This window comes from Pelobates fuscus, chromosome 8 (assembly GCF_036172605.1).
Source record: "Pelobates fuscus isolate aPelFus1 chromosome 8, aPelFus1.pri, whole genome shotgun sequence".
Taxonomy (NCBI): Eukaryota; Metazoa; Chordata; class Amphibia; order Anura; family Pelobatidae; genus Pelobates; species Pelobates fuscus.
Window position 1 is genome coordinate 156,718,519 of NC_086324.1, and position 13,593 is coordinate 156,732,111.

General features: G+C 47.7%; 1 protein-coding gene across 1 annotated transcript in view; it reads left to right on the forward strand.

The window, feature by feature from the left end:
- The window catches only part of LOC134571838 (testis-expressed protein 2-like), a 33,228-nt gene that overhangs the window by 11,380 nt on the left and 8,255 nt on the right, over positions 1-13,593 (forward strand). Inside the window, exons 6-7 of the mRNA XM_063430464.1 lie at positions 6,895-7,041; positions 7,396-7,495. Of these exons, the coding sequence (XP_063286534.1) occupies positions 6,895-7,041; positions 7,396-7,495 (247 nt within the window). The remainder of the gene's footprint in view (positions 1-6,894; positions 7,042-7,395; positions 7,496-13,593) is intronic.

The following is a 13,593-nucleotide window of genomic DNA, read 5'->3' on the forward strand; positions in this document are numbered from 1 at the left end:
AATTATTAAATGTATAAATAAATAAATTAACAATTTAGGGTCATTGTCCAGCTAACATTATATTACTATCCCCCCGCACAATACCCCTGACAATGACCCTATCTTTTGAACAATAATTAACATTCACTTAACATATAACCATTAACACACGGCCTACCAGAGAGGCCCCAAAACCATCTGTTAACTGTAGGGGTGTACCCAGACACCCCTACCCCCTAGGTTCGTAGCCACCGAAGAGCTTGAACCTACCAACACTCTAAACCATCTGGCCTACTCCAGCCTAGGCCTTGGCCTGTCCATTCCCAATTCCATCTAACTCCTGGCTTTAACACGCCCTGTTCCGCCATAGCACATGACTTGATCCCTTAAGGACATGTGCGCCCCCCACCACCCTGAAACAGGGCCAAGCTAATCCCTTCCTGAAAGCCTAGATTGAGCAAGTCACAACCCACGTCTGACAAGTGTACCCCGTCTCTCCTAAAATAGCCCGGCAGCATGTCCTCCAGTTCCCTATGCCGAACTACAATGCCCCCCACTCGCCGCACAAAACTCGCCATCGCCCTGTTAACCTTACCCCTGCATCGAGCCACTGCAGCTGGATCCCTGGCGTGCCGCCACGTGAAACGGGGGACCATTTCCGACCACACCACCACCACGCCAGGGACCAGGTCCAACAGCCGATCAACGTCTCTCTTCATCCGTCTAACCAACTCCCTTTGCGGAATCAGACCCAAATCATTCCCACCCCCGTGCAATAAAACTATGTCTGGTGCAGACCCTCCCGCCAACCTGCTAAACAACGTACTACTGAGGCTTTGCCAGCTAAACCCCCTAAAGCCAAACCAAGAAATCGACACATCTCCTTGATTAAAACCCAGCTGTACTCCACTTCTCCGAACAGCAGCCCTCTTCTGAGCCCAATAGACATACGAGTGGCCCCAGATCCATACTCTCCATCCTGCAAAGAAAAACACGTTAATACCAAACAGATGGATTACACTTCCATCACAGCATAACACTGCCCTGCTCACACCAGCCTATCTGGTCTAACATATGATCGAAAACGCAAGGATTCCCACCTCCCTATGCGTTTAATCCTCTCATCCCCCAGCCCCAGCCGTGCGGCCTCGGTCGCCGCCCCAATTCTAAAGGAGTGAGTCCCAAATTGCCCCGGCTCCAGGCCCAGCTTACTTACCCCCATCCGAAACACCCTCGCGAACTGGAAGCGCGACAGGGCCGAGCCGTCCTGGTGCACCAAGAAGCAACCTTCACCCCCCGGGCGCAATGCCCGGTACTCCGACCCCTTTTCAACTGGGCACACCCCTGACCCAGGCAGCCCGAACAGCACAACTGTGCAACCTTTACCAAAAATGTCCGTCTTCGAACGGCGTAACTGAATTTGCACCCTGTCCTCGCGAACCTCCACATCTGTGAGCTGAAGACCCCCAAGGCCCCTCTTGTTTGCGCTTACCAACTCCCCGATCCGGAAAGCCCCGAAAAAGGCCCACACAAATGCCACCGTGAACAACGACACCTCGAATGTGGAGCTGCAAATGCCCGGTAGAACCCCCACCAGCTCCCGCATCAAGTCAAAGGACACTGGTCTACGCGTGTCTACCGTTTTCTTCCCCCTCTTGAATCCCTTCACTGCCTGCCGGACCATGAAGTGTTTGGTATCATCCACCCAGCCATTGAACTTAAACAGGAAAGCCAAGGCAGAGAGATGTCTATCCACCATGGCAGGCGACGCCTGAGCCGCGAACAATCGACAGAGCAACCACAAAAGTGCATCCAAGCGTTGCCCCTCTGTAGGGGCGCTACTCACCTGGGCTACCGTCTCGTCCCACAGTTTCCAAACCTTTACGTAGGATGCCCACGTGCTCGGCGCCAGTGACCTCCTCACACAGTCTCCAAGCAGGCCGTCCCGAGTTGCCACATCACACCCGGGCACTCCTGACCCTGGGCCAGCGCGTCCGGCGCAGCCTCCCGAAAGCGTTCCCACTGAAAACGAGACAGTGAGTCAGCCACCACGTTCTGGAGCCCCGGGATGTGCCTAGCCCTGAACACTATATTGAATGACATACAACTAAGCACTAATTGTCGAAGCAGGCGTACTACCGGGGGCGACGAGGCGGTCAAGCTATTGATCGCTTGCACCACCGCCATGTTATCGGAGTAGAATACCACCTTTTTGTCAGCCAACTCCGTACCCCAGAGTACCACCGCTACAACGATGGGAAACAATTCCAAGAACGCCAAGTTCTTAATCAGAGGACTCACCTTCCACGGTTCCGGCCACGCCTCCGCGCACCACTTACCTGCCAAGTATGCCCCAAAACCAATACTGCCGGAAGCGTCTGTAAACAACTTCATCGCGGCCGACGACACCGTCGGTTCCCGAAAGAACACCGTCCCGTTAAAGTTGCCCAAAAACCGTTCCCAAACCCCCAAATCGTCCTTCATCTCGGTCGACACCCGAATGTAGTGCGACGGCCGCCGCACCCCACTTGTTGCTTGCGCCAACCTCCGGCAAAATATCCTCCCCATGGGGATCACCCTGCACGCGAAATTGAGGCTCCCCACGAGGGACTGGAGCCCCCGCAAGGTCACCTTCCTCGCCCCCTTTACCACGTCCACTAGCTGTCGCAGATGCCGCAGCTTATCCCTAGGCAGCCTGCATTCCCCGAGCTCCGAATCAATTTCGAGACCCAAGAAGCTAAGGCACGTGGTGGGGCCCACCGTCTTGTCCCCCGCCAACGGCACCCCAAAGGTATGCGCCACCCGCTGAAAAACCCTCAGTACCTGAGCACACCGCTCAGAGTCCCGCGGGCCGACACACAGAAAATCGTCCAAGTAGTGCACTACAGCACCCCCCGCCGATTCCGTGCGCACCACCCATTCCAAGAAGGTACTAAACCTCTCGAAGTAAGCGCAAGAGATGGAACAACCCATAGGCAGACACAAGTCCACGAAGATTGCACCCTCAAAGTGGCACCCCAACAGGTGGTGACAGTCCGGGTGTATGGGCAGCAGCCGAAAAGCCGCCTCCACATCCACCTTGGCCATCAGCGCCCCACGCCCCGCTCTCCTAACCAGCTCGACGGCTTTGTCGAATGACGTGTAGGAGACCGAGCATAGGTCGGCGTCGATGTCATCATTCACCGAAGACCCTTTCGGGTGCGATAAATGATGAATCAGACGGAACTTTCCCTCTTCCTTCTTGGGGACCACCCCCAATGGTGACAACCTCAGATTCGCCAAGGGCGGAGCCGGAAATGGCCCCGCCATCCTCCCCGCTTGCACCTCCTTGGCCAATTTCTCCCGCACTACCCCCGGGTGTTCCCTGACCGACCTGAGGTTCTCACAAGGTGCCCCCGGCCCCGTGGCTTTGAAGGGAATTTTGAAACCCTCGGCAAAGCCCGCCCGAAGGAATTCTGCCACGGCTTGATCAGCGTATTGCCTTAGCCAAGGCAACATCGCGCCTACCTTCACTGGTGACACCCCCAGCGGGAGCTGTGGGAGCGGCCGCTCCCGTTGCTCCTCCCCCTGCGGCCGACTTACCTTTCTTGAAGCACCTGTTGACCCCGTGGTTCCCGCCGCACCCTGAGCATTCGTGCCGGAATCTACAAGCGGATCCCCACTTACACTGTCCTTCATTGAAGGCCCAGCAGGTACCTTTCTTTTGACCTGCCGCCACCGCCCCCCCGGGAGCGGTGCCGGCATTCCCTGGAAAGGGCGCATTCTTTTGCGCCATCATTAACCGCATCCAAAGCGGCAGGTCCATTTGGTCCCAGCGCATGGAAGGGTTGGCTGCCAGTCGCTGACGGAACTGCTCATCATACCTCCACCATGCCAACCCCCCATAGGTGCGGTATGCGTCCCCGATTCCGTCCAAGTAACAAAACAACTGAGAGCAGCACTCCGGCCGCTTCTCCCCAATGACACTGGCCAAAATGCAAAAAGCTCGCAGCCAGTTGCCGAAGGTCTTCGGTATCTTGCGATACCTCCGCCTTTTCTCCTCCTCTTCCTTCTTGGCGTCCTTCTTGTCCTCCTCTTTTAAATCTAAGAATTCCTCCAGGGGAAGAAGGGAAAATATTTCCACGAATTCCCCTTTTGCAATCTTCTCCTTCACCTCCCCTTTTAAATGGCAACCTAACGGCCCCGCGAAGGACACATGTACATTCTGACGCGCTGCTTCCGTAATGTCCCCACCCGTCACGTCGAGTACCCCGTCCCCCACCGATGATCCGTCAGGCTTATCAGTGGGCCGCGTTTCCTCCCTATTACCACCTGTCACTCCTGAGGATACCCCCACCAACCCCGACCCACTGCCTTCACCTGCTGACCAAACCCTATCGAACCTAAGCGGCTCCCTATCCTCTGACCATGAATCTATGAATGACTTCAAACAATGTATGAATGTCCCCGGGTGTGGTGTAGAGGAAGACTCACCGCTGATGCCCCTGGCCGCCGCAGGCCGCGGGGTTGCTGTCCCTCCATCCGCCATTTCTGACACTGGAGCTCCCAATAGTCGCCGACTCCTGCCCGCCTGGTCCCTCCTCGGAACCGCTGGTGAGTTACTCCGCGACCTGTAAGGAGAAGACATCCTGGGTAGTCTGCCCGAGTAGCTCCCTACCCGCCCTTCCTCCCTACGCTCTTCTCCGACTGCCCTGGATCCTCTCCACTGCTCCTTCCGACCTCCCTTGCTGGGCGCTCCCCGCCGCTGCTCCCTGAAGCTCCTCTCTGAAGATCTCGATGCACTGTGCCTTCTGCTCCGCCTCCCTTCCTCTGACCTGGACCTCCTTCTCCTTTCCCTGACGCTGAACCTGGACTCGCTGCGGCCTAGCCGTGAATGGCTCCTGTCCCTGCTCTCCCGTCCTCCTGACCAGCTCCTGTCACTGCTGCACCTGGCGCTGCTGCTGCGCCGCTGGCCGCCCTGGCCCTTTACTGCCGCATCCCTGTCACTAGGCCGTACCTGAGGGCAGCCGGATGGGCCCCCTCGCTCTATACTGCCACCCCTTGCTCCCCGGTATTGTGCTGAAACCATAGGCTCTCCCACAGCCGCTGCGCCTGGCCCCCCACCGGCCGCCCCGTCTGACTCCGTCATAACCCCTAAGGATAAGCCGCCTGACGCCTTCCTAGCTCCAGAAACCCTCTGAGCTGCTCGACCCGCTCCGCTGTCCTCTCCTCCTGTTCTACTGAGCTCAGTCCTGGCCCTCCCTCCGGCCGCCCCTTCGGATCCCTTGCTGGCCTGGTCTCCCCGCAATGCCTGGCGGACCGCTGGTGCTGTGGTAACCCGACTAGCATTCCCCCTTTGCCCCTCAGTGATACCGCTGGAGGTTGACTCACCGGGACGCTCAGTCCGTTGCCCACTGGCCGCGTGGGTGAAGCCATCCGCAGCCGCATGGTCCGCTGGTGTTGCAGCATTCCCGCTTCCTGCTGTCCCGCCGGCCGCCATTACGCGGGGCGCCTTCTGACCTCGTGGCCTCCGTTTTGCGCCCGCAGTCGCCTGCCCGGCGGGTCCGCCCGAAGGCGCCTGCCGCATTCCCTCCTCCGCTGCTGTACTCGGTCCGGCCTCCGACCCGCCGACCGCTGAAGGGCTCCTCCTCCGCCGGGCCGCAGGGGCCTCCCCCGGGCTCAACCTCTGCGGCGGCCTGGTCCTCCGCGCCGACCTCCTCTCCGGTCCCTCCGCGTGGGTGGCAGCCGCCCCGATCTGGTCATGCAGCCACGCCAGCCCTCTATCACGAACCGCCGCCCGAACTCCGTCCAGAATCTCCTCTAGGGACGCCATTACCTGCAGAGGGAGAAAAAGAAAAAGAACTCCGCCGACCAGCCACAAGTGACAGGTCAGTGCAATTCAGATTAACTGGCTCCTCACTTAAGATGGCCGCCTATTTACACTACCTGACTCCTCCCCTACTTAGCCCCGCCCTAAACATCCCATAACTTTCCACCTGCCTACTTCCTGGCCTTGTCAAGGCCCACTCCCCTGTTTCACTGTTCCATGGGCTTCATACTCCACCTTCTTTTAGAATCCTTACTTCAAGCAATTCATTTGAGTCACATTGTCCCCAGCCTTACCCATCATACTGAATCCTATAAAATCATTACATATGCTGACGATGTACTTATAACACTTACTGACACCTACCCACAATTCACTTCCCTTTGATGCTGCTGAATATATACCTTTAAGGACAAAATAAAATTTAGATAAATTTGAATCACTGGCAGTGGAGATACCTTAAAATCCACTTCTGGAGCTCTAATCGTCATGGCAGGTGCATAGTCGCCATATTGGCAGGGGAGGGATATTAATACGCCCAAAACCCACCCAATAAGACACCGACACTCTTATGTATGGGTCAATATGTCCACAGCTTTAATAATAATAAGGTTAATAACTTATCATATACAAACATACTAAGGTCATTGCCCACTCCAACATTTTAACATCTCCCACACATTAAATAAAAGGCAATGGCCCATAACATAAACATTACTTAACAATATATAACATCGATATAAATATGAGCATGTAAAGTGCCATTATTTCCTTCGCTTACTCCTGGTAGGGGTTTACCAAGATAACCCTACACCGATGGGTTCAAAACCTGCCAAACTTGTACCATAATAGTATACCATTTGAGCCAACCAACTAGCAACCCTTGCTCTTATATTAACTAAGAAGGCCATATCATTTACCATACCTAGGAACTAATATATTGCATGACCTCACTAAATAATACAATCTTAAGAAAAAGTCAGAGGTTTTTGGTGTATGTTGGAATAATTTTTGCAAGTTAATTGTCGAAACACCACAATTCCATTGTGGAATTAACCAGATAGATATTTTACAACAATTAATCCTATCCCATTTCTTTAACATCCCAGCCCTTTGTTGAACAATCTTTCTCCAACACTGCTCATGTGTCGTGGGTAAATGCTCTCATCGGACGGATTTTTTGGGACTTTCTGAGGGAGAAGTACTGGGAAGATATGGTGGTCAATAAGATTCAGAAAAAACTTAGTAAAATCAAGGTATGGTGTGAATGTGACGCATGCACAATTTTATACTGTGAAACGTATCTATAATTCTAATTGTTAATCATATTCAGTAGCAAATAATTTGTTTCTGGTCAGCGTGTAAGCATTGAAATCAAGTGCTCCCAAGTCAGCCTGCACTCTTTACGAAAATAAACAATAAGCTTTAATTGTAAAATATAATTTATACCTTGATTTAATAACAAGGGGAGGATGTGAATTGCAGTCCAACGACAACCAAAGAGCAAAAGGTTAGCAATGCGTTACCTGTCTACTTATTTCAATCACTCACCCCACGGTGTAAAATGCGTCAGGGTTACTTTGTAAACAATTGCTTTTCTTCTACCACAGCTACCACATTTTATGAACGAACTGACCCTTACAGGTTTGAACATGGGGACATCACTGCCACAAATCCTCTCCACCTCTGTTCCAACTATGAATGAGAGAGGTGAGAAGGTTTTTCAAATTTTTTATTTATTGACATTGGCAGGCTTGTTCTTGTTGTGATTATGTGTCTTTTAAATCAAATTTTACAATGAGTTATAAAAGAGATCAAACGTTAATGAAATCTCTCCATTATGTCTGCCATGAAAGAAATATACATGTCCTATGATGTTTCATTTACCAATAGCTCAATCTACAATTACAGGTTCTAAGAATATTCTTTTTTAAAATGTTACTGGTTTGAAGGAATTTGGAAGTATTGTATGATTGCTGTTTGATGATACCTGTAGTGATATTCCCTGTATGCAGTTAGAAATGTTGTTTATTCAATTGTTTCTGCAACATATTTTATGGCCTTATTCTATTTAAGGAGCATTTTCTAAAGTTGAAACCATTACGCTTGATAGAATCTTTATGAAAGACTGCATATATATTGAATTAGAATTTCACTGAAACGTCTGTTCTGTCAAATTGTATACATAAGACAAAGTAGGATACCACTATGTCATAAGGAATGCCTGTCTCTGCTCACTGGCGTGTCAAGCTGGGAACTCTGGGACAGTTGTAGAAACGTGATTTCTCGAGTTTCTATGCCCAAGAAGTAGTCTAACTTGAGGTATGCAGCTGATGCAGAGTAGTATGTTTTGAATTTGCACTGTGGGGAGTTTTATTGGGTTTGATGGTGAGGGACTTCAATTTCCAGGCCAGGACCAGCGCCATCCTATTGAGACCTACATGGGAGAAATTACATTCAATGCCTGGATACGGATCCTTTGGTATCATCATGCTTTGTTGTAAAAAAAATCTGTTTTTAAAACAGTGTCTATTGCTAATGGTATCTACTGAAATGCATTATAAAGTACAAAACAAGATCCCTGTCTGTGCTCATTTGCATGTCAAGCTGTGAAGTCTGGGATAGTTGTGGAAACATTAAATATTGAGTTTCTGTGCCTATGGAAGTTTCTGTGACGGTGGAAGTTTGTAACTCTTCAGCTATGAAATTGGTGACTTTGACGCACTCAGTGACCCCGCTCAGTGACTTTACGTGGTCTTCCATGTCGTGGCTAAGTTGCTGCTGTCCTAAACATGTCAACTTTCCAATAATACCAGTTAAAGTTGAGCAGGGGTGAAATTTTAAGAACTGACTTATTGCAAAAGTGGCAAGCTGTCATAGTATTTTATATATATAAAATACTCGCCAAACAGTCATACTTTTCCTCTCTCATTAGTTCATGCTTCCACAATCCCAGGCATCTTTCTGACACCTTTAACTCTCTTCTTCGCCCTGCTGTGGCCACCCCCAAAACTAACCTTACAGCTGATAGCTTTGCATGTTACTTTACCGACAAGATTGAACAGCTAAGGAAAGAATTCTTCCCACCTTGCCGTTCTCTTTCTCAATCACACGTAGATCATGCCTTTCCTACCCTTTAGACTTTCTCCCCGGCTACTGAACAAGAGGTGGATGCGCTTCTCCTTTCCTCTCGCCCCACCATGTCAGGGAGCAATTACTAGGTAAGTGGTATGGTAACATCCACATGAATGCCAGGACCAAAGGTTTCCCACCAGAACATTGCCCAGAGCATAACACTGCCTCTGCCGGCCTGTCTTCATCCCATTTATCTGATGTAAATAAAAATATGATTCATCAGAGCAGGAAAACTTCTTCCCTTAATCCATTGTCCAGTTCTGATGCTCACATCCCCATTTAAGGCACTTTTGATGGTGGACAGGGTTCATCATGGGCACCTGGTCCGGTCTGCGGCTATGCAACCCCATACGCAGCAAACTGTGATGCACTGTGGATTCTAACACCTTTCTACCATGGCCAGCATTCCATTTTTCAGCATGTTTTTCAGCAATTAGCTCTTCTGTGTGATCGGACCAGACGGGTTCACCAGTTGTTCTTCCTTGCACCACTTTTGGCAAGTACTAACCACTGCATATTAGGAACACCCCACAAGACCTGCCGTTTTGGAGATGCTCTGACCCAGTCATCTCGCCATCACTATTTGGCCCTTGTCAAAATCACTCAGATCTTTTAACCTGCCCATTTCTCCTGCTTCCAACACATGAAATTCAAGAACTGACTGTCCTCTTGCTGCCTAATATATCCCACCCCTTGACTGGTGCCATTGCAACGATATAATCAATGTTATCCACTTGACCTGTCAGTGGTTTTAATGTTGTGGCTCATCAGGGTGTATGGCAAAATAAGGCACAAGTCAAATTTTGATCAAACCCTGTTCCAGGTAGTGCCATTACCAGTTAGCTGTCATTTGTAATGACTGAAGATTAAAACATTGTTTCCTTCAAGGTGCTTAGGGCATCTCCTGGTGGAAGCACAAGGAAACCTGTGGTGGGTTCTCCTGTGCCCCCTGTTTTCTTGTCTTGAGCAAAAGCCTCACTGACCAGTGATTGAAGGTGTATGATAGTGACTCAAAGTGGAAATGACTCGAGTTGAGTCTATATCCCCATCCCCTCCCAGATACTACAATCTGGGCGAGTATGTTTTTTGGCTTGGTGTTTTTGAAAAAAAAAACTGCAGAGACCAAAAAATGGTCATGTCCACTTAAAGCAGGGCTGCCCAGTAGGTAGATCCCCAGATGTCGAAGACCTACAACTTGCAAAGCATCATGGGAGTTGTAGTTCTACGACATCTGAGGATCTACCTACCGGGCAGCCCTGACTTAAAATATATTATGCTGCAAATATTTCTAATCACAATGTTGCCATTGCTGCTATTTCATTTGCATTCAGGCAAATAGTGTTAGTTGTTTAAAAAAAAGGAAGGGAAAATGTGATATTTTGTAAGAATAATGTATTCTTATCCTGATTTCCATAGCGAAGTGATTGGAGCATCTTAGAGAAGTACTAAGGGCGTCTAATCAGATTGTCAGCTGTTCATTATCTTGTCAGAATTGAAATAATGCATCACCCCCTCTTATATTGTTAGATTCCTACCCTATCTGACAAACACAGACACCTGGAAATGGTGCTTGAGAGTCTATTGGTTGAGATAGACTGTGTTTGTGTATTCCAGTCTTGTACAGCTTTCTCAACTCACAGCTTGAGTTATTAAGTTCCAGACCGAAGAGACATTCACAAAAGACATTCACAAAAGCAATGCAGACAGTGACATCCACATGATTCACAAACTCACACCTCTCAAATCTGAACTGCAACAAACACAGCATGTAACGGCACAATTATTTTGTTTAATACGGGGATATAACGGCAAATAAAAGACAAGCAATTATAAATGTTATTAGTACAGTCTACGGAGGTGTGAAAACACAAGAAGAAGCACAATGTGCGAGATAGGATTGCCAGGTACAGGAAAGCAGTATAATTGGAAGGTGGGAAAGAGAGTGAGGAAGACTGTGGAGCCATTAAGACAGATAGACAGATTAAGACAGACAGATTTAAAGGGACACGCCAGGCACCTAGACCACTTTATCTAATTAAAGTGGTCTGGGTGCTGTGACCCTTTTGCACTTAGTGCTGCAATGTAAAACATTGCAGTTAAAGAGAACTCCAGTGTTTACATTGCAGCAGTTAGTCTGCCCCCAGTGGCTGTCTACCAGACAGCCACTAGAGGGCTTCTGGAATCCAAACTGATTTTTGGTTATCTGACGCTGGACGTCCTCACAGACCTCCAGCGTCAGATTTTCCCAATAGGAAAACATTGAATAATGCTTTCCTCTGGGGAGGTCTAATTGCTGCACATGCACATTAGATATCCCCGCCGGCTGACGTCAGCGGGGAAAGAGCGTGGGCTGAGCCTGACCCAGCGCGTTCTCCCTCGGCATTCGGGATTCAGGTAAGTAGCTGAAGGGATTTTAACCCCTTCAGCCCCACGGGAGGTGGGCACTTCAGGAGCCTATACTGCCAGGAAAACAGGTTTGTTTTCCTGGCACTATAGGATCCCTTTAAGGAGTTAAAATGACCCAGAGAGTTTATTGGCTTAACTGAAGAAATTAGTTTTAAGGAACCTCTTAAAAGATTGAAGATTAGGAGAAAGTCTGATGGAGGTAGACTGTTCCAATGGAATAGAGCTGCCTTTGAGAACCCCAGTAGGTTAGAACTAATGGAATGGGTGTTAATGGAGGAGAGGAGAAGGTTACTGGCCGGGCAGAGTGACTGAGAATGGGTGTTCCTATGAACTAGTAAAGAAATGTAATGAGGGTCTCAGACATTAAAGGCCATTTCAAGATAATTTTTTATACTTTTGTAACCTTGCATGGTGCAAAACCCCTCAAGCTTTGCGATTTGCCCCATCACTATTGTTTACTGCCTTTTCCGTGGTTTCTATATTTCTTTTTTTTATTTAGATTTTTTGCTATTTGTAAATAAATGTCAAGTTTTAATGGAAGATACTATTGGGTATCATCTTCTTGACATACCTGGGTTATTTAGACTGTCCCTTTAATTATTTATTATTCAGTTTGTCCATGCGCAGGACCTATTTTCTTTGTTACAAGTGTTTTATGAAGCGGAATTAATCTGCTCCATATATATCTCTCGGTCCGTTATCCAGATTGGAATAGTTCACATTAAACACACATTAGCCTTTTTGTTTATACAGATTGGTTCTATATGACAACGGGGACGTCAACATGAAGAAAATGCACAAATAAATTCTGGCAGCAATCAGTTTATTTTTTTGTATTATACAAATCTTTCGGATAGATATCTGGATGGCAACTTTTTTCAGTAAATCTGAAAAAAGGGGGAGAATATTTATTATTCAACGCTCTATAGAATAATTTAAATGGGAAAGAGACCGTAAAAAGAAACCATACATATTTCTTTGTTCAGGTTAATGTCATGTATCTTAGAACAGAGACAATCAACGTTAGAAAATGTAATGTATAACATACATCATGCTTGTCTGGTAACAAAGCAAACAGGGTTATGAAATGCTAGGAATACAAAAGGAATTTACATTTTTTTAGGCAAGAATAGCTAAAATGAAATCATAGCAGACACGGAGAATGCTGTCACTGTAAGCACTGTAACAATTTCAGGGTTTTGAAGTGTTGATGGTGCAAGGTCCCTGTATGTGCGGCATTGCTTAGTTATTTAGGCTAGCTGCTGGAGGGGTATCCCGTTATAAACTCCTAACATAAACCCATTCATATTAGCAAAACAGGGGAAAATGTCTTGTAAATTCACATTACTTTTAGTCTGATTTTCTCCACATTTTGGTTTATTCAAAAGAACGAACCTTCTGCTCGTAGCACGGAAGCAAGGTTTACTCGATGGATTAACAGCAGCAATTAGAAATAACAGATAAAGAATAAGCCATTTTACGGGTTAGTGCAGCATGCAAAGCGTAATCTGGGGATTATCTGCCACAGCACTAGATTCATGTCACATTCTTACGGCTTTATTTGCTAAACATCAAATTGTGATGGATTGAAAATAAAAATATCAAATTCAGGCTGAAATAGGCAAGCTGTGGATACATTTTTTTTAAATCTGATATTTAGTTCACTAGAATTTCTGGTCAAACTCTAAATTGTTGCAAATTAAATCGAAATGGAAAACATGTATGCTAAAATAGACAAGCTCTGACTATGTGCAAGCTGTGACTATAATATTTTTGGATATTTTTTCCAGATCAGCTATTTTCACAAAATGTTTGCCATTCCGATTTAAATGTCTAAAATTCAGAGGTTAGTGAATAACCCTGTAAATGAGCATAAAAATGTGAAAAAAAAAAAATGAAAACATGCATGCCTTTAATTATATCTTTGCAAGCCCTCCCCTTCCAACATTGCCCAGACTCTCTGTGGCTGTCCAATCACAGACTTCCCAATGTAGCTCTATGAGAAGTATTTGCAAGACAGGTGCCCTGGACAATTGCTGCCTCATGATTTATCTCCACTGTGCTAACCAAACCAGGAAGTAACAGGATCGGTTATCTGATTGACAGCCAGGGGGGGAGGGGGGGGTGTAACAGGTTAATTTATAAAAGTGCTAATCTATATTGAAATCTGCACTTTTTGTAAAATGAATAAAAGAGGACACACTCTTCACACATAAAGCAATCCAGCAAGCGTGTGTTCCTTGAAGCTGTACAGCACAGCTCCCAAC